Source organism: Glossina fuscipes, unplaced genomic scaffold, assembly GCF_014805625.2.
Source record: "Glossina fuscipes isolate IAEA_lab_2018 unplaced genomic scaffold, Yale_Gfus_2 60, whole genome shotgun sequence".
NCBI classification, from domain to species: Eukaryota; Metazoa; Arthropoda; class Insecta; order Diptera; family Glossinidae; genus Glossina; species Glossina fuscipes.
Genome location: NW_023998432.1, coordinates 6,537,171 through 6,563,529, shown reverse-complemented (window position 1 = coordinate 6,563,529; position 26,359 = coordinate 6,537,171). Strand labels below are relative to the sequence as shown.

Genomic DNA, 26,359 nt, shown 5'->3' with positions numbered 1-26,359 from the left:
AGTTCAAAAACAAAAGCTGAAGGGTTATAGGTCTGCACGTGCGATACCGTTTTCTAAGAACGCCCCACAAAAAAATACCCTTTTTTATTTTAAATTTCTTAGATTGATTGATTTTAATTTTTATTTCTAAAAGTTTCAGTTTGAAACGCCGGACGTGGATAAACTGTAGAAGATTTCAATTCGAGAGAAAAATGTAGTGGTAGAATACAAAAACGGCATATCACACTCGACAACGGGACATGTAAAAGAAGACGAAAGTTATCCTCATGTACTTAATTAGTAAGTTCTCGGCTATTGTAGAAATAGGGTGCATTATCCTCCGTTGTCCTTGAAGACTATCATCTTAGTTTCTGGTTTTTCGAAGGTCTGTGCACAGGTAATGTTAGAAAAGTTTGGGTTGGACTTGAAAACTAGAGACTTGCTTTGCGCTAGTCAATCTGATTATAAGTTTGGTCATAGTTGCAATATGGCAATGCTTAGGATTTTAGAAAATATTTGTTCGAAATGTGACACGAATGGGGTTTAGCCTTTCAAGCTAAACTTTTGCTCGTGCGTTGATGCAAATAGCAATATCACGATAACGCGTATTCATAATATTTTCGAAAAATTGTAATTATCTTCATATTATGTTTCAACTTTCGCCAAATTAAGACTGATTAAATTCTTTGCTTTGTAAACTGAACGGATCTTCTTTTTTCTAAACAAAAACTTGTGGCTTTTTGCTCATTATTCACAAACTATAAAAGATAGAAGGCTGAAATCCACATATTTCCACATTTCTATTTATTTAAGTGCAAAAATGGAAAAAGCGACCATGCCCGCACAAGTGATTACATTTTCCTTTTTTCACTTTTTTGGGGTTTCATGTTTTATTAATTTCACCCTATGATAGACAGAATGTTTAAAACTATTTTGTACATTCCTTAAATGAAGATATGTTTTCTGCCTAAAAATGTTTTGATTCTAAAATAAACATGGCAGACACCACGATCTGGCGAATTCTTAATAATACCAGCGATATGGGTATCAAATCGTAGGACTTGGGTACTAGAAGGCGACAAGTGAGATGCGTTAGTTCTCAATTAATTGTGGCGGAAGTCACAACATGGTGGATGCATTTTTTCTTAAAAATATGCATAAAAGGACTTGAAACAACAAAACTTTCTTAACAACACTTTTAAGGGAAGTAAAAAGTGAAAGATGAATTTTATCTGATTCACTTCTTGATGACAATAAATAATAGCATAGCGTGCCAAGCATATTAAAGTTTTGCGAGATTCGGGCTTAGCCGAATATAACGTTCTTACTTATTCATTAATAAACTGAACCGAAAATGTTCCATACGAGGATTCGAGCAGATAAGCTAAATCTATTGAAAACACGGTGAAGCTTAAAGAGTATCTATTCTGTTTGCAGAACAACGGTCTATCCCCTTTTACTAGCATTATCCAACTATTGCTTATAAAAATCTATAATTATTTTATCTCCCTTCTTCTTTTCAGAAATTTTGGCCGCCGTATAGCGTGAGTGGAATGCTCATCAAATTGCGTGTTTTTTTTCTGTTTGCAACGCTATAATTACTTTTTCTATATGTATTTACATAATTAATCACAACGTAACGCTTAAGAAAACTGCCTCAACAGTTATTTATGCTCAGGCAAATTAAAATTATAGTGAAATATTAACAAACACATGAAAATCCTACGCGCGTACACGCATTTATGTCCTCCGCATATATAAAAAGGAAGATAATAACAATTAATAAAACTATTCGCCTTGTAGTGAACTGTGAGCACTCACCATCTAAGATAAACGTATGAAAACAGTTCAACTTTTACTAATGTGTAAGTGCTGACCGAAGTATTTCCCAAATATCAAATTAATAACTAACTCAACTTATATGTTATAGAATAATATATTTTCAGATAATTTATAATTTGTATATGTATTATTTATATCATTTATAAGAAATAATTAGTATACCTTCTCAGGTCGTTTTGTTTTTAGTTATTCCTATTTGCAAAAATGGGCTAAGAGCGTGCACATTTGCGTCGTCGTTTTTTCAGTTTTTCTATTTCTTTGAAAATCCTAACAATGAAGATAGTACGCTCTACCGTTACCAAGAAACTAAAGAATCTAGTACAACTGTATAAACAAAGTGCGAAAATATGCAAAAAGAACAATGAAATGAAAAAGAACAATGAAATAAAAATATATTAAAAAAAAAAATGAAGGAAAACAAACGTTCATATCAATGAGCGCAAGAATTCGCTCATGTCTAGGAATGTGTTAGAGAATTTATTCAAGGAAACTCGTATTTGCTCTTGTGATGAAATCGTCAAACTTGTCGTCGAAAAGTGCGCGACTTGACACATAGTTGGATTCACAAGGCATTTTCTAACAAAGGCTGCCCCAAACAATAAATTAATAATTAATTTTTTGCGCCGGCAGTCTAACTCATAATTTTCATTTCTCTTTTTTATTTCCCATTTTATCCTTTTTTTCTCACCTTCCCCCTTATTTGTCTTCTTTTTATTTCATTATATGTTTTTTTGTGTTGTCAGTTGTAATTTGCACTTTCGCGCGCACGCATGCAAGTTAAATTTTCCTCCAATCGAAGACACTTAATGAGAGGGCAACGCGCTTAAAGTTTTCTTCATGTAGACAATTGATGATAAGAAATGAAATAATAAATAGATGAAAAAAAAAAATGTCTTTTGTATAAATCTCCTCATTTCTTAAATGATACAGCAGTTCAAAAATGAATAATAAGAGTAAATAATTAAAGCAAGTGTCAAAATCCGTTGTGTTGTTTTAAAAGTGAATATAAATTAAATAACGTAGTCTTATAAATTATATGAGAAGTGATGTATCTTAGGATAAAAGTAAAACAAGTTATGTAAAAGAATATGTATCAATAAATAATTTAATAAATACATATATATATATATATATATATATATATATATATATATACATATATATACAAAGTGTACATATATGTATCTTTGTGTGTATATGTATTTATGCATTTATTCACTTTTATATATATACATGTAATGAATGTTGATAAGAGATTAAAGAAAACATAAAAAATAATCTAAATATGAACGAAATCATATTGAAAAAATATTTCGCCGGTAAGTGAAAAAAGTGTGCGAAAAAATGTACATGCGTTTGAATACAATTCTCACAAAGTAAAACTTCAACGTTTTCCGTATCGCTATTTTTCGGTATGCGTGCATAAATATATGGCACTGTCACTTAAATGTAAATCGATTTAATGTTTAAATTTTGTCTTAGTAGAACCACAGAAACCTTTGAATTGCTTTATGTGGTTGCTTTTGATTGCATATCGGTTAAAAATTTGCACTTCTACACATATTATGTAAAGTGTTTAAGCTATCATCAATACGAGTGTATAACAACGGGGTAGGGTACTCGGTTTGAAGCCATATGTTTGCACGGGTAACTTCGGCATGAAATGGAAGCAGCCATACGTTCTTCAGTGCAGGTTGGTGGTCCGCAACCGCCATCTAATAGTGGTCAGACACAGCAGCAACAACAACAATCGCAACAGCAACATCATCATCATCATCATCATCATCATCATCACCATCATCACAGTCAACAGCAACAACAACAATCACAAATTCATCATCATTTGCAGCAACAGCAGAAGCAGCACCAACAATCGGCGGTCAACAATGATAGTGGACCGGCGCACCAACAACATCAACATCATCAACAACACCCCCAGCAGCAACACCAGCACCAGCACCATTTGCAGCAACAAACTTCTACGCAATCCTTACAACAGCAATCAGCCAATCTTTCACCCTATCCTCAGCAACAAAGGATATCATCGACTGCATCGTCTATTCATAGGTAATATCTAATTTTTTTGTTTTTTCTGATAATTATGCTTCGACTTATATATATTAACAGTTCGATAGGCTGTGTAAAATCGTTCAAGAATTGAAAAAAGAAAGAGATAATAAATTTGTTTTTTATCTCTAACTAAAGCTTTCTGTATTACCTTTTAATAAAAGTATTATAAATTTTAAGGTAGTATATTAACTCCCTCAAATATTTGCTACGAATGCAAGTAAGCCAACAACGTATTCGTGGTCGCCGGAATTGATTTAGTCATGTCTGTTTGTCTGCTTATCTATTTGTCTATTGAAGTCAAGACCGTGATTAAAGGGTGTAAAGACAAATTCGAATTTAACTGTCAAACATAGGTATGTCAAATAAATATAAGGAGTCGTTAAAAGCAAAAACGAATTTAAATTTGTTAAAAGAAATACCGGTTTTTTTGGTAATGTTAACAGGCCACGTGCTGTTTTGCTAATATGTAATTTTAAAAAATTTGGTAGAAATAGTTACGAAAAGCAGAATGTGAATTCGTTTAGCTTGTTCCCTATCTAGATTCACGCGATGAAAATAAATATTGGCGGAATTATTTGAATTGGCTATATTATAGTTTCAAATTTGAATATTTTACCCCATGGTCAGTTTATGAGTACATACCACCTCCCAAAAATTTGGTAAAAATATGTCCAAAAAGCGGAATTTCGACTTTGTTTAGCTTGTTTAAAAGGAATTTCTATACAGGTTTATGAAGTATCCATAGAGGTATCTTAAGTTCCCTAATTTGGACGAAGTATGCCTCCGAAGCTAGCAACATCTTGATCGTAACTAGTTAAAAGAGCTCATTTAAGGTGTTGATGGAGCTTTGTTAAATGACTTTGCTACTAGCTTTGTTAAATTCCATTTTATCTATACTCTTTCCTTATCATGCAATCTGAAATTCGAAGCTTTCAATTTCCATTTTCTCTACTTACATGGGCGTCTATGCAAACATTATTCCTAACAAAATATCATCCTCCTACCGGTGATCGACCTTTAATGTGTTTCCATATGAAAGTGATTAATAGACCTTAAGAAATTCATAATTGGCAGCAGCGATTGAACACCGGAACTTTTGGCCGCCATTAAAAAGCTGTGTGCACTTCCAATCTCTTAATATACCAGAGTTTACTTTAGTCAGAATAATAGATAACATGCTACCGGTTGTGATAAAGGTTTCTACATATCTGATGGCACTAAGTTTAACACATTCACGCTCATTCTAACGTCTGTGAGTACTTGCAAAAGCATACTTCGTTTTTTTTTTATTCTACGAAACTAACAATATAGGACTGCTATAGACGTCGTTTGCATCTATAAGCATACCCAATCGACATCTATAGACGTCATTTACGGGTAAAGTTTATTTTTGAAGTTTTCGAACCAAGCAGTTGTGAGTTAACTTCCATTGAATTGTTGATGGAGTCATTAGAGCTCTTTTTGTTGCAGTATATTTGCCTACCGGTGATCTTGTTTCCTCTGAAGACGGACACTTCGATTTATTATTGAGATATGCTAATATAATTATCGTTGGCAGCTTTAATCGTGAATTATTTAATATAATGAATGCCAATCTTATGTAGTCGCTTTGCTTTAAGTGCAATTTATTTGTGATTTAAAATCCAAAACCGACTAACTTTGATATCGTCCATCAAGCCATTTCACTATTCAACTTTTGGATGGGAAGCGATCGTTTTATGATTACTTATTCAGATCAAGTCCAATGTCATTCTATATCTCATCAAGCTTTGATTTTTGCGACCTTTAGCATTAATGATAGGGTCTTTTGTTTTATTGTTGACTTTGACTCACTGTCCATTTTTTAGGACTCTTAATATAGATTCCCAATTGTCGCTCTGAAATTCTCTAATTGGAATTCACTACATCTTTGTTTCGATCATGTTTTGCTACATTATTTTCTAGAATGGACTCATCAGCTATGTGGAAACTTCTCATAGGATATGACTTTTCAAATAGTAATAACTTTCGATATAGCTTTAATGTTAATGAGATTATTGACTATTTGGTTAATGTAGTTCACATTGAAGAGCCTGACATTACTAATTTTGTATATTTTGGTGATGAATCGTTGGTAGCATTATGTTATGTTAAATCCAAATCTATCGGCAATCAGAGAATTCCAATTTGTTTTTATTAACCTTATTTTCCTATATATTGCCCATTTTTTAATTTCGTCATATTAGTTTCGTATTGATTCTATACGAATCTTCTCTACTTAAAAAATCGCTTGTGTTATTCCAATTCCGACATCGAAAATTGATAACAACTTCGATTATTTGGGGCCAATTTCTGCGCTCGTTGCCTAGTCCGAGGTTGTTGAGCATATTGTCAAAAATCAAATTTTCACCTTTGCTCATAGAAATATTTCGCCTTCGAAATACATGGTGAACATATTAGCACCACCTTTTTTGAATTTAACTGATGCAATTACAGACAACGTTAATATGGATTTCTTGATATCATTGGTCTCTCTGGATTTGCCTAAAGTTTTTAATATAGTTAGTTATTCAATACCGACTAAAAACTTTAGAGCGCTTTTTAGATTTTTCAGGTCTGCCTACGTGCTTGCACATTCATATGTAGCTGAACTATATCAGTTTGCTGATATTAATGGATTTTATTCCGAAATGCCTCGCGTATTTTTGGGGTTCTCCAAGATTTCGTTTTAGGCCTCGTTCTTTCTAATATGTATGTTATTGACCTTCAGAATATATTAACACCAATGTGTTCGAAGTTTTCCGTCACTCATTCTACTAGAAATTCGCAGATTATTATTCTTCAAATGGAAGTTGTTTAGAGCAGTCCTTCATAATTCGAGTTTCTTGAAAATAAATTGCATTTGTTGCTTGTGTTTCATATTTTATAAAATGATATTGCGACTATAAACCAAAATTTCAAATCGAATAATATAAAAAAAACATAAATTAGATAGATGACTTCTAAATTAAAAATGCATTCTATTTGTCTTCCTCTACGTTTTTTTAACTTGTTTGCATACATAAAAAACCATAACATTCGGCAATTTTCACAAAGTCTCATAAAAAGTAGAGTTCCACTACGAAACTAGGAATAACGCATTGTTTCAGACCTCTTACTATTTGTACTATTTTCTTGAATTATGTTTTAGTTTTCGGTCTCTTTTTAATCTTGCAAAGGCTGAAGAAAACTTGAAATGCAAATCCAAGTCTCTATGAATTGAATTTTTTGAAATTTTGCGATAACTTACTTGTTTAACGAATCTTTAACTCTACTGTCAAGTAACGAAGGGTCACCATAATAATAAGATTAGACGATTATAAGATTTTTGTCCAAGCTGAGTGTAATTTATTTGTGTTATGTTTTTTAACGATTGTGGAAACAATTTAATATCGAAACAAAGTAAGTTTGTATTTGATTGAAAATGCACAAAAAGAGATATATTAGGCCTTCATCAAGGCTGCTAACGTCCATCATCGTTTGCATGTAGACACTTATTGGTTGCTTGAGCAATTACTTCTATAACCGGCGAAAATGCGTAACAACACTGCTTACATAACGCTACACATAAGAAAACTATAGCTATAATAAATTCACACAATTTGTGAACGTATTTCATACTTGGAAAGCCCAGGTAAGGTCGTAATGGGTATATTCAACGTCAGATAGTATATGTTCAATTTTTTGCAATTGTGGAGTCATTTAGCTGATTTTTAAATCTCCACATAAGTATAAACTAGGGAATCAGGACAAAACAGGCAGACATAGCGAAATTGATTTAAGCTAATCACATATGTGTATGTTGGTATCTCTTAGAAAATTCTATTAAGTCGGTGTATCAAACATGGCCCAAACATCTCAAAAATTTGCGACCTGTAAGCTGAACACAAGAATACAAACGACTTAAGGCCTTCTAGGTGTTGCATACATTCGCACAAATTTAATAAGCCCTTGTACCACAAGATGTGTAGGGTATAAAACATAGTTTGTTGCACTTTATTTGGATTGAACGCTCACGTCACCTGCTAAAAGTAGTCAGTTACTGTTCTGCAATAGCGAATATATCATGTTCCTCAAACACTCGCGACGCAATTACATGTATGCATACATATTTAGCAATGCTCGTCGCTTTGTTTGTCTATTTACTTGAATCATGTTCGTGCATATGAACAGAAAAAAGAAAAAATTATTCCGTATTGCTATAGTTAGATTAAATTCGAAAAATAATTTAAATGGGTTCGTGTGATCACCCCCGAAATCTAAAGATTAGAATTCTACATAATACAATTCCTTATATATTCCGTATATTGAATTTATGTACGCAGGCTTATTTGTGTGTAAGCAGTGCTTGTTTTTGTGTTATATATGTTTATGTTAACAATGATTTCATTCAAGTGTTTATAGTTATACTCTACATCATGTGTTGTGCAGCCTATATTAAGTTGACGCAGATGCATGTATAATATACATCCACAAGAATATGAGGGAAAATAGATCCGATGCGATTAATTCCGAACTATTTTCTGAATCTCTTTTAAGCTTGTCTATCTGATGTAGGTATTTTTGTGATCGATGTACAAGTCGTAAATCAGTTGTTTGGATGACATTTGATACACTGACGTTTTTTGTCCATAGGCAACGGTTGTTTAAAGCGAACTGAATTACATTTTTTTTCGATCACTTACCATATAACGTCTTATTTTGAAAAAGTCGTTGTATGAAATAAATTTGGAATCTTTAAAATTTCGCGGTGAAAACCACCAAGTATTAATTTTTTATCATACACTATTAGATAACAAAAATTTGGATTGGGTAGACCAATCTTTTGGAGATTTTCATATAACTGTTACTAAGAATAATAAGCCATTATGCTGCAAAATTGGGCAATAAATAAAGGAAGATTTCTGCACGGCTTGCACTGGCTTTACTTACACTTCCGCTTTCCACAAGTACTGAATATTGTAGAGTAATATATGCAGTTTGGAGATCATTATGGATATGGATATTCTATATAATATTACATATTTATTCAATTTTAAAATGTGAACATTTAGGAGGGAGTTAAGATGATGTAAAAAGTGAGAAAAGAAATTCGTTCTTCTAATCGTGCTAATAAGTAGGTATTTTATTTCCTGTTTCCTGTTACACCTGCAAGTTGGATATTTTTTCACATGGTCATAAAGCTTGTCTAATTTTTTCAAACCGAGAATTTAGATTCCAAATCAAGAAATTTCTAATTTCTATTTAGGCAATAAAATGTTATCGATTTCTTCCTCTAAATACAAATAGTATATAAAATACAAATAGTAAGAAAACTAAGCCTACTTAGGAATTCACAGAGGTTTTTGATTTTTCAATTGAATTTCTGAGGATTTTCTTTTAGAGATACTAAGAGGTATCTAAATTGCGGAGCGCTTCGGAATCGTCCTCTAATTATTGATCATTTCCTTTTTTCAAGTACTCACTACCAGAAGAGACACACCTACTAATTTTGTTCGTAAAGCCCACGGACTGACATCGATGACCGTATAAAAACGTACATAATTTTTCAGCGCGTAGTCCGAAGTTAATCTGATACATTTGCCTATTTGTTTTGTTTTGTTAAAGGCAAGCTTAAGTTAATTCAAAAGATTACAATAGCGTGAATCGGATCCACGCAGGGGAACATTCGCAAATAAAATATATTATACAACAGGGTCCATGGATTTGAGCATGAAGAGAGTTTTTGTCTGATATATATATACATCAAACTTATATATATAACAAACTAAGTGTATGTTTGGATACGTGTATCAAGACTGGAGCTCACTGTCAAGGTTTCACGCAATAGATATATATGTATTAAAGTTTGTCGACGAACGTTCAGTAAATGTGCTGAATTTTTGGTGCTATTCTTTTTTGCTGTGCTGAGCATATCAATTACTTTCGAACGGTCAAGGTTGCAAAATAACATGCATTAGCGTGAAATGAAAAACAACATATAACTGGAATACCAAAAAAAAAATAAATATATTTTGGTTTTGTTTTTAATAAAAAGAAAAAATTGTAACGCAAAGGCGTGTACTTTTGCAGAGTACAAATGTTAATTGCTATCGGTTGAAAAGACAAAAAATGGTCAAACGATAACTACCGTTAGTAGTAACACACGTTGATTTTTATGTATATATATATATATATATGTATGCGCATACACACGTATGCATGATTTAAAAGCTATTTTTGGCATATATTTGCTTTGTTATGGTTGCTAATTGTGCTTGCATAGAAATTGAAAAATACTCGCACACGCATTCAAACATTTGAAAATGCATATAGTTAAACAAAATGATTTGTTACTGCAAACGTGCGTATGGATGTTTATACAAACTTATGGAAAGAAGTTTTGACCTAAACACATTTACACATTATGCATTTACGTATGTACCTTAAATCTCAACATAAACATATTTGAAATTGTGTCATTTCAGTGTTTTTCAAATGTAGATACATATTATAATATAAGACCGGTTTATAAGAGAGCTGATATTGGTTCTATGTGAAGAGTGGTCGTATATGTTGTGCATGTTTATTATATTATAGATACACAATAGTCTACATAAGTTAATAGATAGCCTTAAAAGCAAAATTTCTTTGTATTCTCCATCACTCTGGATACGACTATTGCTATCTCTAAAACTTCCGTACCAGTTCAAATTATCCCGCTTAAGTCTACGTAACACAATTATGGTACGGAATATATTTAATTGGTACAAAAGTTTGCAAAACGCTGAAGGACTTAAGGTCCACCTTTGATTATACCGATCAGATTCATTTTCTGTATTGAATTAAGTATGTCTGCATTGTTGTGTCCAATTTCGTGTCGAAATTTCTAAGATATTTTGACAAAATTTGTAGCCTGATGTAGCTCAAGGGCAAACGTTTTGAAATACCTTTTAAATTCGATTGCAACAGGCTGTGTTTACGACTTCTGATCACCCTATAACGCCTGATTATGAAAAAGTTCTTTACAATTCCTCAGTGCAAACGGACAATAGCTTAGTGCACTAAATTGATGCGAAAACTTTGGTTCGGGTGGATCAATGGAGAGCTTCCATCCAAGTGGGAGGCCTTTGTATGTGGAAAAAGGTGTAATCTTTGGTATATTTTAGGAAATGCTGAATTGTATTAGGAGAAGCGATGAAGGGTATTTAATGGTCCGTTGTGTTCGGTTATAATATTCTTGCTTGTTGCCGGCTTTGAATAAATGGGACTCTCCTCAAAAAAATCCAAGCGTTTATTGCTTGATTAATTGTAACGATCGTTCTCCTGAATCGTGATTTTGATTAAATAACTATATTTACGAGTATCTCTACTCCTTCAGGCAACGAGATGGAAAAATTGTTAGGAAGTCAATATGAACTGATATTCATAATTAAGTAATTTTTCAGCCCAACGATTCTGGTACAATATGCGTCAACTCCCGTTCTTATGACTACATCTATGAAATGGGGTCTTCCTTAAAAAGTTAGTTAGTTTGTTGGAAAACATGTTTAGCTAATGATGATATTATCACTATTTTTTTTTTTGTTTGTTGAAAAGTCGTTACAATTAACTTGATAATATTGTACTTCGATAGGGAATGAATCAAAGATAGTCTCAGGTCCACGAAAATTGGGAAAGAAATTCGTAATAGACAATCAAGGTTTTAGTACATTTTAAGCTTCAGCCTTTTATTAAATTAAACATTTATTAAAATTTTTGGGGAATTGCAGAGTTCGATCACAATTCTAAAATTGATTTCCCTTTATTCTTTTTTTCTCAGTGTAAGTCTTATGCGTAGTTTTTCTACGCAACTAATTTAGCGAACTCTATTTCGGTAAGGTGATTGTCGTGATAATATCTTTCATTAACAGTTGTCATTAAACGGTTTTAGCAATTAACTTCTCAATACTTGCTTTAACTAAACACTCTAAACCCTTTCTTTTTGTGTAGGAATATATATATATATATGCTACAGTCATAATCTAGGAGGTGAACATACTGTTTTTCAACTGAACTCTGAGCGTGGATCAATCAGTCCATCGTGCTTAATACAACCTAAGATTGTACATCTTTTCCAAACTCCATAACTGCGAGAGATCACCATTCTGCATCATGTGATGAAATATTTAGGTTTTCAAATTTTCGATGAAATGAACAATGAAATTTTGTGCCATATACTTTTAAGGCGTCACGCCATTGTAAAATCCTAAAAAGCTTTCATTTCGACAATTTTTTTGGATGAAACAAAAGATGATAGGATAATAACATGTAGGAAATTTTTTAAGTATATATTTAGGTACTGAAGAGAAAATTATTTTTGAAAAGTGTTAAAAATAGTAATACCAGAGCCATTTTCGCGAGGTATATTAAAGTTTAGAGGCTAATGCAAGTATGCAAGTCTTTAGACTGTTTAGAAAAGTACGTAGAGCATTTTAAAAATATTTGAGTTCGCACGACTGGCGAATATTTGGATGAAAACTTTACTTTTGCGACTGAATAATTAACTTATCAAAAATTCCCTAAGTACTTCTCTTCCAAATGCCCTTTTAAAACTTTCAAGTGATTTATATCATATAGTTTGGGGAAAAAGAAATCCATTATTTTTATATGAACTTCAGGACTTTATTTAACATGCTTCGGATTGTTCGATTTGGGTCAAATATGCACCGTTTTGTTGTATGATTTGTTGCCATTTTAAAGGTAACTTCAAAATGCCTCTCTCATAGAAGTCCTAGTCTCTATTTGCAAAAAACTCTAGTAGTCGATTTTCACAATCCTCCCTAGATTCCAATTTTTTATCATTAAAGAAATTTTGCAATGCAAGAAAAAGATGATAATCGCTTGGTGCCAAGTCCGGACTGCATGGCGGATGCATTAAAACTTCCCAACCAAGCTCCCGAAGTTTCTGGCGAGTCACTGTAGATGTGTGTGGCCTACCGTTGCCCTGGTGGAACACGACACTATTTTCAAACGGTCCAGTTGTTGAATGTAGAGATCAGAATTTAGCGTTTGGCCATATGAAAGCAACTCATAATAAATAATCCCCTTCCAGTCCCACCAAATGCATAGCAAAACCTTCCTGGCCGTTTGAGGCGCTTCACCGCTCTTTGACCACGATCGTTTTCGCACAGGGTTATCGTATGTGATCCATTTCTCATCTCCAGTCACCATCCGTTTAAGAAATGGGTCTATCTCATTTCGTTTGGCCAAGGCTTCGCAGATGGAAATTCGATCCATCATGTTTTTTTCTGTTAATTGGTGTGGCACCCAAACATCGAGCTTCTTTTTGAATCCAGCTTTGTGTAAATGGCTTAAAACTGTTTTATGGTCGATTTTTAGCTCCTGGGCGATGTTACGACTGCTAACATGCCGGTCAACTTCGATCATTTCTCCGATTTTATCGACATTTTCGACGACCGGCCTACCTGTGCGAGGTGCATCTTTAACATGAAAAATTCCTGAACGGAATCTATGAAACCAAAATTGCACATAATTGGCTGTTACAGTATCGGAGCCATAAACACCATTCACAATTTTAGCCGCCTGGCTTGCATTTTCGCCTTTGTCAAAGAAAAACTGTAAAATGTACCGAATTTTCTCTTTGTTCACTTCCATTTTTAACACGCTGTAACTCACAACTGAATGCACCAAACAAAAAATAGCAAAAGAATTTTTTTTACTGCGAAATGTCACCTTTCCAACGAGCATAAATATGAGATTGTTTGATCGATACTTTACGAGAAATCTATCAGTGCAGCCATCTACCGAAAAAATAATGGATTTCTATTTCCCCAAACTAATATATAACAATGTATATATAATACATTAAAGGATGTTAGTGATACATATAAATAATACACGTAAGATTACATTCAGCATTGTTCATCTTCACTGTTTATTATGAATGCTACTTGATTGTATAGAACGAAGATTCAATCAATCCAGATATCTAATGCTAGAATTAGTTACACACAGACTAAAGTTATGATTCAGCTGAAAACTTTAAACTTAAAACTGTACAATTACTAGTCTTTCGTAATCACGGGGAAGCAAATGATCTATTTTTGGTGAGAGTGGAAACGAAAAAACAGGCACGGTTCATTTTTATAGTCTAAAGAGTGAAAATCGTAATAATAATTACGGAAAAATAACAGACATCTACAACTAAATTGAGGTATGAATATTTTATTCCGTATATACATATAGTACAAGTATTTGACGAATATAGTACACTTTCTGCACTAGTTCAATTATTTAGAGATTATATTGCCTTAAACCAATGGGTTTGCTTTGCTTTTACTCTGGTGGGAAAATACACTTTTTTATAAAATGGTGTCTATGGGTAATCATTCTAGTTTCAAACGTCAACGGAAAACACAGGTATAAAAGGCAGTAATGTGTGCTCAACTTGGCAGCACGTCAACCGAAAACAATATCATTAACTTATATGACGCTGAAGTACATTGTTAAAGTAATATGGAACCATTTATATTTTTTTAATGCTCTTTTGGAAATAAACTGACGTTACAGCTGCAAAAAAAGTATTTTTTGTAATTACCGTTTGATCGTATTTCTACTGACCGCAGGTTCCTATTGGAAATAAAAGCAAAAATTAAAAAAATTCTTCCTAATGTTTAGTGAGGCGTATAGGATTTTTTGAATTTGACATTGATTTACAAAAATTGACGGAGGTTTTAGATCTAAATCGGCTATAATATTGATTAAAGTTCAGGAATGAAAAAATGTCTGAGGACCTCACTGGCGAATGTGACTACTGTTGCAATCTAAGTCTTTCAATTACGAACTGAAAGCCCTGCGAACAAAGATATTTTGCAGTTGCGACTTAGCTGGAAAAGTCTACTTTTTTACGTACAAAAAAAACAAGATCCTCTATAAATCTTTGAGATATCATTCTTGAATTTAAGGGATATTTTAGACAAAAAAAATGTACGTGGTATCATCACCCCCTAAGTGGAGTTCCGATGGATATGTCCGCTTCAACCATTTAATAAACTTTCCTATCTAAGAAGTGTAATTTCAACAAAATTTGTATTAAGTGAATTTCGCAATCTATTCACTTCAAACCTAAACACATTGGACACATTTTTATGCCTAAATATATACAAAATGTATGTAACTGACATTCATGCTCGTGTGTGGTGTATTGCATTTATCATTAAAACCAAAGCAAAAAAATGTGAAGTGAAAAAGAAAGATACTGAAAACAGAGCAAGAATATTTTGTCGATATTGTTGCTATAGTAGTATTTTTACATTTCTCTTGTTTTAATGTAATCTGAGAAAATTTCAAAGGTCGAAAAAATACTAATAGAGCTGCGAAACTTGAGATGTTTGATATTCGTTTCTTTCATATCTTGTTTTCACACTTTCTCGTGTCGCTAGTAAATGAATTACAATTAATAATGTTCATTTCCTTCGTTATGAACTTGAAACAAAACTATGCAAAAAAAAATTAGAATCAAGATGAAGTTTTGTTGAACGCAAAGCGAGTTTAAAATAAAGGTGAATCTATTAATAATAACTAAAGAACCGAAGGAAACACCCTTAGGCAAACAAAATAATTTCAGTGCGTTTCTTAAGTTGCCTGAATTGTGTAGTATACTTCTCAATCCATCAGCTTAACGCCAACAAGAAGAAGCTACGCTTATGAAATTAGATTTTGTTTCTATCACGGAAACGTAAATAATTTATGTTACGTTTATAGTCTTAAAGTGTCCTTAACCGGCAGTTTGGGTCCCATTCATAGTCCGCAAAAAATATTATTAGTCTCAACAAATTTGTATAAATATTTACGCGTGATTTTTCGAACGCACTCCTGGCTCACTCGACCAAAGTAATGATTTATAATGATGGTAATTTCATAATGAGAGAAGAAATCAATTCCAAACTTGCTCTGCTTATTATATCCTACGCCACTTTTTATACTATGGTACATTAACCTTGTATAGATGTATACAACGCCCAGAAGGACCTCAAATGGATCCGCCTTATATTATATCGACTGATTCAGAATCATCTTGTGATTCCACGTAAGTCTATCTGTCCGTCTTGTATGTTTATGTTTAACCCATATGTTGCCATTTTTAGGTTTTGTTGTGTTTTGGCTCATGGATGAACGCTTTTGACAATGGTTCAGATCGCGTTGCTTCTCGTCACTTCCCTGTAACTGTATTAAGAGAAGTGCTGGGTGGTGGCCCCCGTCATGTTTTTACTTACCTTTTTGTTAATAAAAGAGCTACGCTTAGCTTGGAAAGTACACAAAGAAAGTGGTTTTACCGGTTCGAGAGAAGAAAAAATAATAGTGTAAGGTTACTATGCTACATTGTGTATGTGACAACTAGGTTCTAAATCCATAAGTACTCATATTTGGATTAAAATTTGTCGAAAAGCTTTAATTGCTGACTTATTTTTTTCAGAATCGTATTAATATAAATCAAGGTTTTATTCCGTGTTAAATATCTAAACAAAACTGAAATATCGTTATAATAGAAATGTAAATTTCCCCACCGTAGTCAGTAATATACTCGCAAAAATGAACAAAATAATTGATGAAAAACTTCTACAGCAATTGAATTTGTTATAAGTTTAACACACTATTCTAAAACACATTAAATAAAAGGTTATGTCCGACTTGCGTTTCTTAATTATGGATGTATCGGTCACCTGGTCTGACACTTTCATGACTTACCAAGAAATATTTGAATAAACTTTCAGGTCAATGTCGGTTATTGTTTTACATCTAATTGAACCTAGATTTATTCTCACCCACCATTAAGCTTAACTCAAAATGAAATGTGTTATCAATTGTAAATTATGCTGCTTAGCCTATTTAGGGCACATCCGTTGGCAGATCACTCGTATTTTTAAACTTGATTTTTGACCATTAATTCTACCGTTTATGTCTCACCCTATGTGGAATTTGGATAAAAAATTCAATAAAATCTATGCAGAAGAAGAATATTTCTACTTCTAACTTGACCTCAATTTCACTAAACTCTATAATTTCTTTAATTTCCAAAACAACAATAAGTAAGCATAATTTGAAAATATTATAAACAATAAAAAATTAAATTTAGTTAAGAAATTTTTATTATATATATCTAAATTTTTTTTTTTAATTTTTCACTCTCTTATCTCTATCATATCTTTTGTGAATATCCTTTTTTCTGCCGCTCTTTCTTTTATACCAACTTTATTTTTGCTTCACGATTGCCATGTTCATTTCTATCTGTAAAACAAAAATTTAGCACAATTTAGCACAGCTATATAGAATTAAAACAATTTTATATCGAATTAATTCAATATATAAAAACTATCGCGTTTGTATTGCAAAGTCTGTAAAGTGTGCGACAAAAACACCATTAATGAATGCTATATTGCAACTAAAAATAGATCATAAACAGACGGACATGAATAGATTGATCTAAAATTTTACGTTGACCAAGGAAGTGCCTACGATTCCGCTAGCATAATACCCTATTTGCTAAGTTCTGTTAATTGTTGGCGAACTGATGAGTACTTACAAAAATTTTATCTGTCATAAGCAAGTCATTGGCGTCAGTACCTGAAGCCATTACATAAGAAATTGTTAATTATAGGCATATGGACCTCTTAGAAAACCGACGGTAACTTTTACGTTACGCCTCAATTCAATCATTTTGTTAGATCACAATTGGACTTCTACATCTTTTACGACGAATCTTGAAAATCTTTGCTTGCAGTGATGTTGAAATAGCTTACAGATGGCGGTTGCTTGAAAAAAAAAACAGTACGGTTAACGTACGGTATCAATAATAATAAAGTTTAAGTTTAGATTTTGAAGACGCTACATTAACAGCCATCAACGGAAAATGATGGTGAAATAATATTATCATTTGAAAAATCTCAGTAACTGATAGCAACCGAACTTGGCGAAAAAGAATGTGCTGCTCCATGAAGACAGTACACAAGTTGGCATATACGTTAACTGCGTCGGCGGAAATCGCAGATTTAGAATTGGAATTGCTTCCTCATGTGGTAACAGCGGAGGAAGAGGTAGGAATAAATGGACATTCATGCATTTAATCAGACTGACAGTTGTGACATAACTGTTGTTCAAATAATTGAACTGATCATAAACTGTCGCGATCAATGCTCTTCTGGCTGCTAATTACTGGCATTTAAAAATTCCTACTGATATTTTTCACTTTGATTAGTTTATTTCTTTTCCGACGAAATATTGCATTTGGTAGTTGGAATGTCTTTTATTAATCATTTGGACACAAATTTTCGCCAATGTAATCTATCAAGATATTATTCATCTTAATTTTTGTCAATACTTGGAGTATGTGTAATTATTTATCCGCATTGTTCACGTTTGTGCCAATTCGCACGATATTTAATTTGTGTCTTACCATTACTATAACACAAATGGATTCCTCGAAGTCATTAACCTTTATTTACTTATTATTTTTTTTTTTTTGCAGGTAAGCTGTACCTGCCCCCGTTCATTGAACACGCGACAATATGTTTCACATGTTTAATTAAAATGCTAAGCAAGAAAAGCAATAATATTTGTATTTTTTTAAGGTAAGAAATAAAAAATTAGTTGAAATCTCATTTTTAAACTTAATTTGAGCAAAAAGAGGAAAAGGGATTAGTTAAACGCTTAACTTATTGTTCTTATATATACCTAAGGGACGAAAAACGTGTATCTTTTTGAGTCGGAGTTTAAGCTCTACGTGCTGATGAGTTTATGAACGAATCAACAGTCAGTACGTGCAATGATTCCCTTGATAAATAGCAAAGATTGGCAATTTCGAAAATATTGGTCGTGAATTTTGTGGATGTTGTATAAAAGTTTTATAAAAATTAAGTTTTATTTCAATTGCCTTACTTTATAAAACTTTGGTAATATTTTTTTTGGTTGTTTAACTACATAAATTATTAATTTTTCCGCATATACGTTATGCATATTAGGTAAATCCTCATTTCTGCTTTGTCCATTGTGTAATTTATGAATTTTTCATTTGTCTTTACGTTCTTTTTTCTCTCATTTAGATAGTACAACTTTAGTTCTCCTTTGCTTTTGTTACCCTTTATTTTTTCTGTATGATATTAACACTATAAGTAGTCCCTCATTTCTCTCCTTTGTTTATCCTAATCCGCAAACTTAGTAACGAACTTAGCTTGTGACGAATTTTAAGAAATTGATATTTTTTATCATTAACTTTGGATGTCTTGCATGTTAGCTACATTTCTTTTATTGGGCATTATATTCAATTAATGGCTTATACTTAAGTATCGCTTTAATTATCGGTTCTTATAACTATGTGTAGTATATTAAGTTTGTAAGGATGTATGTTATGTATGAAATATAAGCCTTTATGTTGCAAAAATATTTAATTTTTGAAATTTTATGGTGAAAATTGGTTCATAAGAATAATTTGATATAAAACTTAACTGTATCAAATTGGGATCAAGTAAATCTATTTTTTGGACATCACCGCATATAAGGATTTTGATGCATTATAAGCCATCATGTACCAACTAGATTTAGTTTTTTATATTTTGTAATGAAGATTTGTCAGTAAAAGTAGTTTTATGTAAAAATTACCTGGACCGTACTTAAACCACTTGGATCTATTTTTTGGACTGAATTCCATATAAGAGGTCTCATGAATAATAAGCTCTTTAACGAAAAGGTTTAATATTCAATATTTATCAAGAAAATTGATCCATAAAACAACTTAGCATAAAAATTAAACATGTGAAATTTAGGTTACTTACGTAGGTCTGCTTTTTAGACTTCTGCATTATAGGAGTTCTCATGAAAAACACTTCCTTCAATGGCGACAAAGTCTAATTTATAGTTTTTTACAACGGAAACAATTGAGCATAATAAAATATTTAACGGGTAAGTTAAGTTTGCTAATTTTAGCTTCCCTCAGGTGACGTTATGGGCAAACTTCGATATGCAGGCTTCCATGAAAAATATGCGCTTATATTAAAATTAAAAAAAAAATTGTAATACACCAACCTTAAAAGTCCAAATTCTAAATTCTTAAATTTAATAAGCACTGAATTCTTCTTGATGGCAGGAATTAGGACATATTTCTCAGTTGTTGCAGCTGTATCCTTAACGCGAATAATCATTTATATGAACCTGCTAACCTTATCCGCAAGATGTCACATTGCCATATGATACTAATCGCTCTCTTATTTCTTGATATCTTGACGAGGCCATATGCTTCCAATTTCGTCATCTGATGGAGTTAATTTGTTTATTAACGAACTTTTTGATTTGGGTCTTCCGCGTAATAATTGTAATGGTGAACTTTTAGATTTTCGCTTTACAAATTTCCCCGAGATAGTTGTAAATTGCTATCCACCTTTCGTGTTATTTGGGGAATCTGCACTCCCAGCATTTTCGATTCTTCTCAGCTTATCTTACCGCATCACCTTAAGTTATCAAACATCATCATAATATATCTTTTCAAAAAAAGTATTTTCTTCTTATAATTTGTTCGTCAAATACTATACTAGATTTTGTTGTTGAGCACATAGATACTAAAATGCACTTAGCTGTTTCGGCGTCCGTTCTCATTACAAAAGCATTTGTTCGAAGCAACAACAAAACGATAGTGTACTCGATGAATATTCTCGCCTCCACTCTTGGCCGCGATTGCACGATACGTTTTAATGATTCTAAGTTCTCAGACGATCGTGTTTCAAACTGCCAAGTATTTCTAACCTAATTTTACTACAAATATTTTATGGAGTCTTCTTTCTACCGTTTCTATGTTAAATCAATTGATTATGTTTACAAGCAATTCATACTCTTTCGCTCCAAGGAATATAGATTACGAGTCGTTAGCATCCAATGAAATTTCTTGCGTACAGTTCTATCTTGGAGACATTTTCAACGCCTTTAAACTTCGCATGAAGCATATATATTCTTGATCAATGTAAATTCTGAATGGACTAATGCATGTTCGTACATGCTATGTCTCTGGCGAACCTTCTCAAGTTCGCAAAAATGGTGATAAGATCTTTCAAATTTGGCAGAAACCTTGAAAATGTTTGCGCGCCTATTGATATTGAAAATAAAAGAATCGGTTGAAAAACACGCCTACTGTGCTACGTAAACAGTGAACACCCATGTTCTTAAATTAGACAAAAGTTACTTTTTGCCCATTACTTGCAAACTACCGCAGATAAATCCATAAAAATACTTTTGTACATTCTATGGACACCGAGGATATAGAGGGTCATTATCACCGCCGAATAAGTGAAGATATTGCCGACAGCAGCCATGAACGCTAACCATCTGCTTAAAAGAGTAGTCAGTGCTACCCTGCTGCCTTGTGACGCATCTTTTAATATCACATATGAGCTCATATGTCCGGCGTACCAGTGTAGACTCATACATCTCCTCTTCCGTATGCATATACCTATTTCCTCGATATGCTTACTTTTTTCAGCCAAGCTGCCTTCTTGTATGATATACTTTTGTTAGTTGATTGGCCAATATATCTGGTGGTAGCATGCCTGATATGACGCACGCTGCTTCAAGTGACAATGTGAGAAAACTACAACGCACTCTTAGAGCTGCAGTCCGCATTAACTTGTCGACTTGCTTGCTAGCTTGACAAGTGTAAGCTACGCCACCATACTGGCGCCGCGTACATTATGACTGATAGTACCACTTTGCCTGAAAGCAATCGCCTCCTTTAGCTTGTCCATTCGGTATTTGCCATCGTGCGGGCTGCATGTACCCGTCTAGCCTGGTTGCACACTGCATTGACATGTGATAAAAACGAAAGTCTAGCATCCACCCGTAAGTATTTTATTATCGGCGTAGTACATATTTCATGGCCGTTTATATTTAGTACGATCGTTTCGTTTCTCTTTCTGCTAGTTACTAAAACAGCTTCGGCCTTCTACGGAGCTAAGGAAAGTTTCTTACTTGTGAGTTATGTCTTAATGTTACTGGTGACTCTTCCAGCATCATCTTGTATTTGCAGTTGCAGTTTGTTGCAGTTGTTTGGCCACAGAAATTATGAACGCATTGTCGCCACACCTTATTATCTTTATGCTTTTTGGTACCGGTAGCCTTACGAGCTCATCATGCAGTGTATTCCAAAGAACTGGTCCAAGTATAGAGTTTGCCATTATGTCTTCCTAGACTCCACCCCACGGGTTGAACTCCGTGCTCTGAGATACCTGTTTAAGGCCCTTATTTTTTCTTTTTTTATTGCTAGCTTTAAGACCTTGGGCGTACTTTGGTACTCCTCTTCATGTCGTATTTGGGTTTAGTACAATTCCACTGTAGTTTACGCCTCGCTCCAAGACATTTCTTCTTTTTCGCAGCAATATCTGCATTCGACCAGCGTACAGGTTTCCATTTTGGGCAGTCAATGCTCCGAGCTATAGTTTCATCGTAGGCCATAGACACATGGCCCACTAACTTTTTGGCTTGTTCTTCAACATTTGCAGGGACGGAGCCCGTTCCTATATCATTTCGCCAAAAAATTCGTCGTCAAGCATGTTTATTTTCGTTGAAATTCTCCGCGATGATAACCGGTTTATAGTTTCTTATTTCTGTCGCTAATTCGCCTATTATGTACGCGTAATTAAGCGGCGGATAGCAGCTATCGATGTGAATGTGCTTCAATTTAACAGCATCATAGTTTTGCTTACTATTAATGGGCGTAGTTTGCATTACTTTCTCTTACTAATAGGTCGTATCAGCAATTCAGGTACCATTATTAACGCTTCCGTAATACTGTTTCAAGGTCACCCCATGTCAATTTTTTGTTCGATAGCAGTGTATTTCAACAAGTCTTGTGCTGGATCGCAATGATTCAAGTTAATTTGCATCAGTTTTATATCGCAGTTTTAGTAACAGTTATCTGATACGAAAAGCAACACCTATACCCAATAGGATGACTTTGTATTAGCCCTTTTTCACCGCAGAAAGCGCACTCAGGCTCATTCTTGCGCTCTTTAGGGTTTTTTCTCGGCTTACTGCAGTTTAGACAACATTGGCTCTTGTTAACTTTGTTTTACAGGTTCTTGCTATGTGGGCAAATTCAAGGCATTTAGAACATCTAACGGGTGCTGTCATTTCACGCACTCTGCACACCACCGATCCAGTTTTTATTATTGCCTTCTATAGTAACTCGGCAGCTGGCTTGCTAGGCAGTCTCACAATTGCCATCTGCGCGTCTACGGAGGATTTTTTCATATCCTATACAACATTTGTATTTATTTTGCACCGGCGATGCGATAAAAAGTTTACAGCTGTAGCTATTTCTACTTTGACCGTCACCTCATCTAAGTTCTTGATGACGACAGTCTTCTCATTACCGAGGAGCTTAATTCTTGCTTGCTTGCTAAGTAAGGGGCCAATTTCCTCTTTATACTCCATCAGATTTTCTTCAGTCGCGGCTATTATTTCACTGAATTGGTCCGCATATTTCATCATCGCTTGTACATTGTCTTGCAGGATCGGTGGCGACGAATGACTTTTCTCGTGGGTCTTACTTTACCGCTAGCATTTCTGGCATACTTTGTATACGGCTATTTCTTTTGAACGGATCTTCTTGAAACAGTGGGCTTTCTGGAATGTTAGCCTGAGCGCTTGGCGGTGTTCCTTTGGCGCCTTTGCTTTTCTTTTTTTATATATTAACTTACACATGAAACTGAATTAAAATAAATCAACAGTCGATTTCAATTGACTTCTTAGAACTAAATTTTATACTAATCATAATTGAAAACTAGTGTTAAATATATAAGGAGAAGTAAAGAAAACAATATTCGTGTATAAATAAGAAAAAAAAAAAGCATGTACACAACTAGACCAGTACGGAACCGAATTGCAAATAAACCCCTAAGCCATGGCAAACATGCAAAAGGTTGACAGCCGATACAGTAATCAACACCATTTACTTTTCGAATCATAATGAGATACGACGAGTAAAAGTTACTTTAAATACGACATAGGCAAAGCGCGCATATTAAGCAAAGTAGTTTTGATAGATTTTAAAGAGTTCGATACTGAGATTAGGTGGCAGACATCATTAAGGTTTCTGCAAACAACTCTAAGCGGGTTAAAGAGCTCATAATTATATTAACATTGACTCAACTTAAGAAAAATAAAGTGACTGGAGAAGTGATTGGGGACATTAAAGCTTTTCTCACCAAATAATGTGGACGAATTGTTAGTATCATTAATTTACTTAATTAAGAAGCAAACACAAACCATAAATCTACATTTCTCAAGTGACGGTAAGGATAGCAAAAGCAACCTATTTTTATAAGGAAGCAGAGAGACAAATGGGTCCCAACTCAAATTCCTAGGGGCAAGAATTGTTTTTCAACTGATTCAATCTACGTAACACCTATAGGAGGGAGACCATACAACCCAGGCAAACTGAAGTATTGGTTTAAGTAAGCACATATATAGCCTTTTTGTAATATAAGGATTCTTCAGCTCTTTGGACCACCTCTTAATGACACTAAGCGCGGACTTTACTTAACGAGAGTTCAATGTGCAAATTAAAACGTACTCTTTGATCGAATAGAACCCCTAAATCGATGCCCGATTCAACGTTTTCTAACTTATGTGAGTCAATGAAATATTCAGTACCAAATGACTTTCTTCTTAACAAGGAAAGTTTCTTGCTTTTTCTCAAATTTAATTTCCTAAAATTTAACGAGCACCATGTAACCAAACTATTTAAGTCAGAGTAAAGGTGATACGATTGCGATTCCAAGGAGAAGGAAGAAAACAGTTTAGCATCATCAGCGTACATTAAGATCTGGCTGGATTTATTGAGGGAGGAGAGATTGTTAACGTACAAATTAAATAAAAGAGATCCAAAGTGGAAGCCTTGAGGGGCGCCAGGCGTCACAGGAAATTCATCCGAAGCGATGAAGTTAAACACCCTGAATGATCTGTTACGCAGATAGCAGATTATCCATTTCACTAAGTAGAACGCGAAGCCAGGAACCTACAGTTTGGGGATCAATAAGTTATGGTTAACTAAGTCAAACGCTTTGCTAAAATCAGTACATGCTACATCCGTGCAAGGGCCACAAGAAAAAGCCTTGAAAACATGGCAAGTAAAGTCTAAAAGATTCGCGACAGTAGATCTTTCTTTCCAAAAGCCATAGTGAAACGGAGAAATATACGATTTAATAGCAAAAGCTATATACTGAGTAACAGTTCGCTCAAAGAATTTAGGTAAGACTTGGCTATGCCACTATAGTTCTCAATGTGATGTCTGTTTCTACATTTATGAAGCCGAATAAGGAAACTACTCTTCCAACACAAAGGCTAAACCTGTGATCTTCACTAATTACAAATCCTTGAAATAACACCACACAGATCGTCAAAGCATGATTTGAGTATACATAATGGAACACCATAAGGCCCAGGCGGACAACTATATTTTGGGGATGTCACACAAGTAAAGTGTCGTTTTCTGAATTGATCAACTTAGAAAACGAAATTGGGTCTGCGATTTGACATGGATAATTAAGAGTTAAATCGGAATTAGCCAATGAAAAGTTTCGTCGGAAGTATTCAGCAAAGACATTGGAGATTTCAATATCATCAGAGGACTCAGAGCCTTTGAACGAAACATTCGAGGGATATGTGGAAATTTTTCTTTTGGAGTTGATGAATTTATGACAATATTTAGGATTAATAAGCAGTGGTTAATTTATCAATTGAAAGTATCTGCAACAACTTTGATGGTTGAGATAATTAAATCTATGCCCTGCAGCAGAGTAGATAAAATAGTCGCACTCAGAGTCACTTTTCATATATTCTTTCCAAAATTTGTTTTTCCTATTTTTATAGTATTCAGCTACTTTGCTAAACCATGGCGGTTGGTTCGAAGGGACAGTTGTCTGATCGGAGAAAATGCAGAAATGGCTAAGTTTAATACACTATATAGCGATGACGTTAGAGTTTTTATCAAATTGTATTTTTGAGGAAGTCAGATTTGAGAGATTAGAGTGGTTCTACGGACCGTCCTGCCGGTAATGAAAGGATATTCAAGTTGCTGGATAATACCGATGCAAACATAAACTTAAAGGTGGACAGCGTACGGTTGTATTCGAGTAACTTACGATCAAATAATTCATTGAAAAATACATTAGCTCGATCAGATGGTACAGTGGGGACCTTACACCCAGGTGCGACTTGAACACCAAGTAACTTCTGGCAAATTGAAGTCCGCCACGCTATGGCCATATCAGAAGGTTTAGACTTTTCGATCGCGTCACAAATCAGGGCAGCGTGTCTCTTATAATTAGAGATATCCGCATTTTGGGAAACATAGGAGCAAGTTACATATAAATGTTTACTGTCGATTTTTGCTGGAATGGCAACAAATTCAACGCCGGGAGGTTTAGCA

General features: G+C 33.9%; 1 protein-coding gene across 9 annotated transcripts in view; it reads left to right on the top strand.

Moving 5' to 3' along the window:
* Nucleotides 1–26,359, top strand: part of LOC119637603 — a 147,631-nt gene that overhangs the window by 12,228 nt on the left and 109,044 nt on the right. For 4 of the 9 annotated variants that reach the window (XR_005247290.1, XR_005247291.1, XM_038033769.1 and 1 more), the window contains exons 2-3: nucleotides 1,503–1,844; nucleotides 3,075–3,888. Coding sequence is in view for 6 of the 9 variants with exons in the window: in XM_038033769.1 (XP_037889697.1) it covers nucleotides 3,485–3,888 (404 nt within the window). In the remaining 3 variants the exon portion in view is untranslated. Of the gene's footprint in view, nucleotides 1–1,502; nucleotides 1,845–3,074; nucleotides 3,889–26,359 lie in introns of those variants that run through there. The other 5 variants (XM_038033765.1, XM_038033766.1, XM_038033767.1 and 2 more) reach the window with 5 other exon arrangements.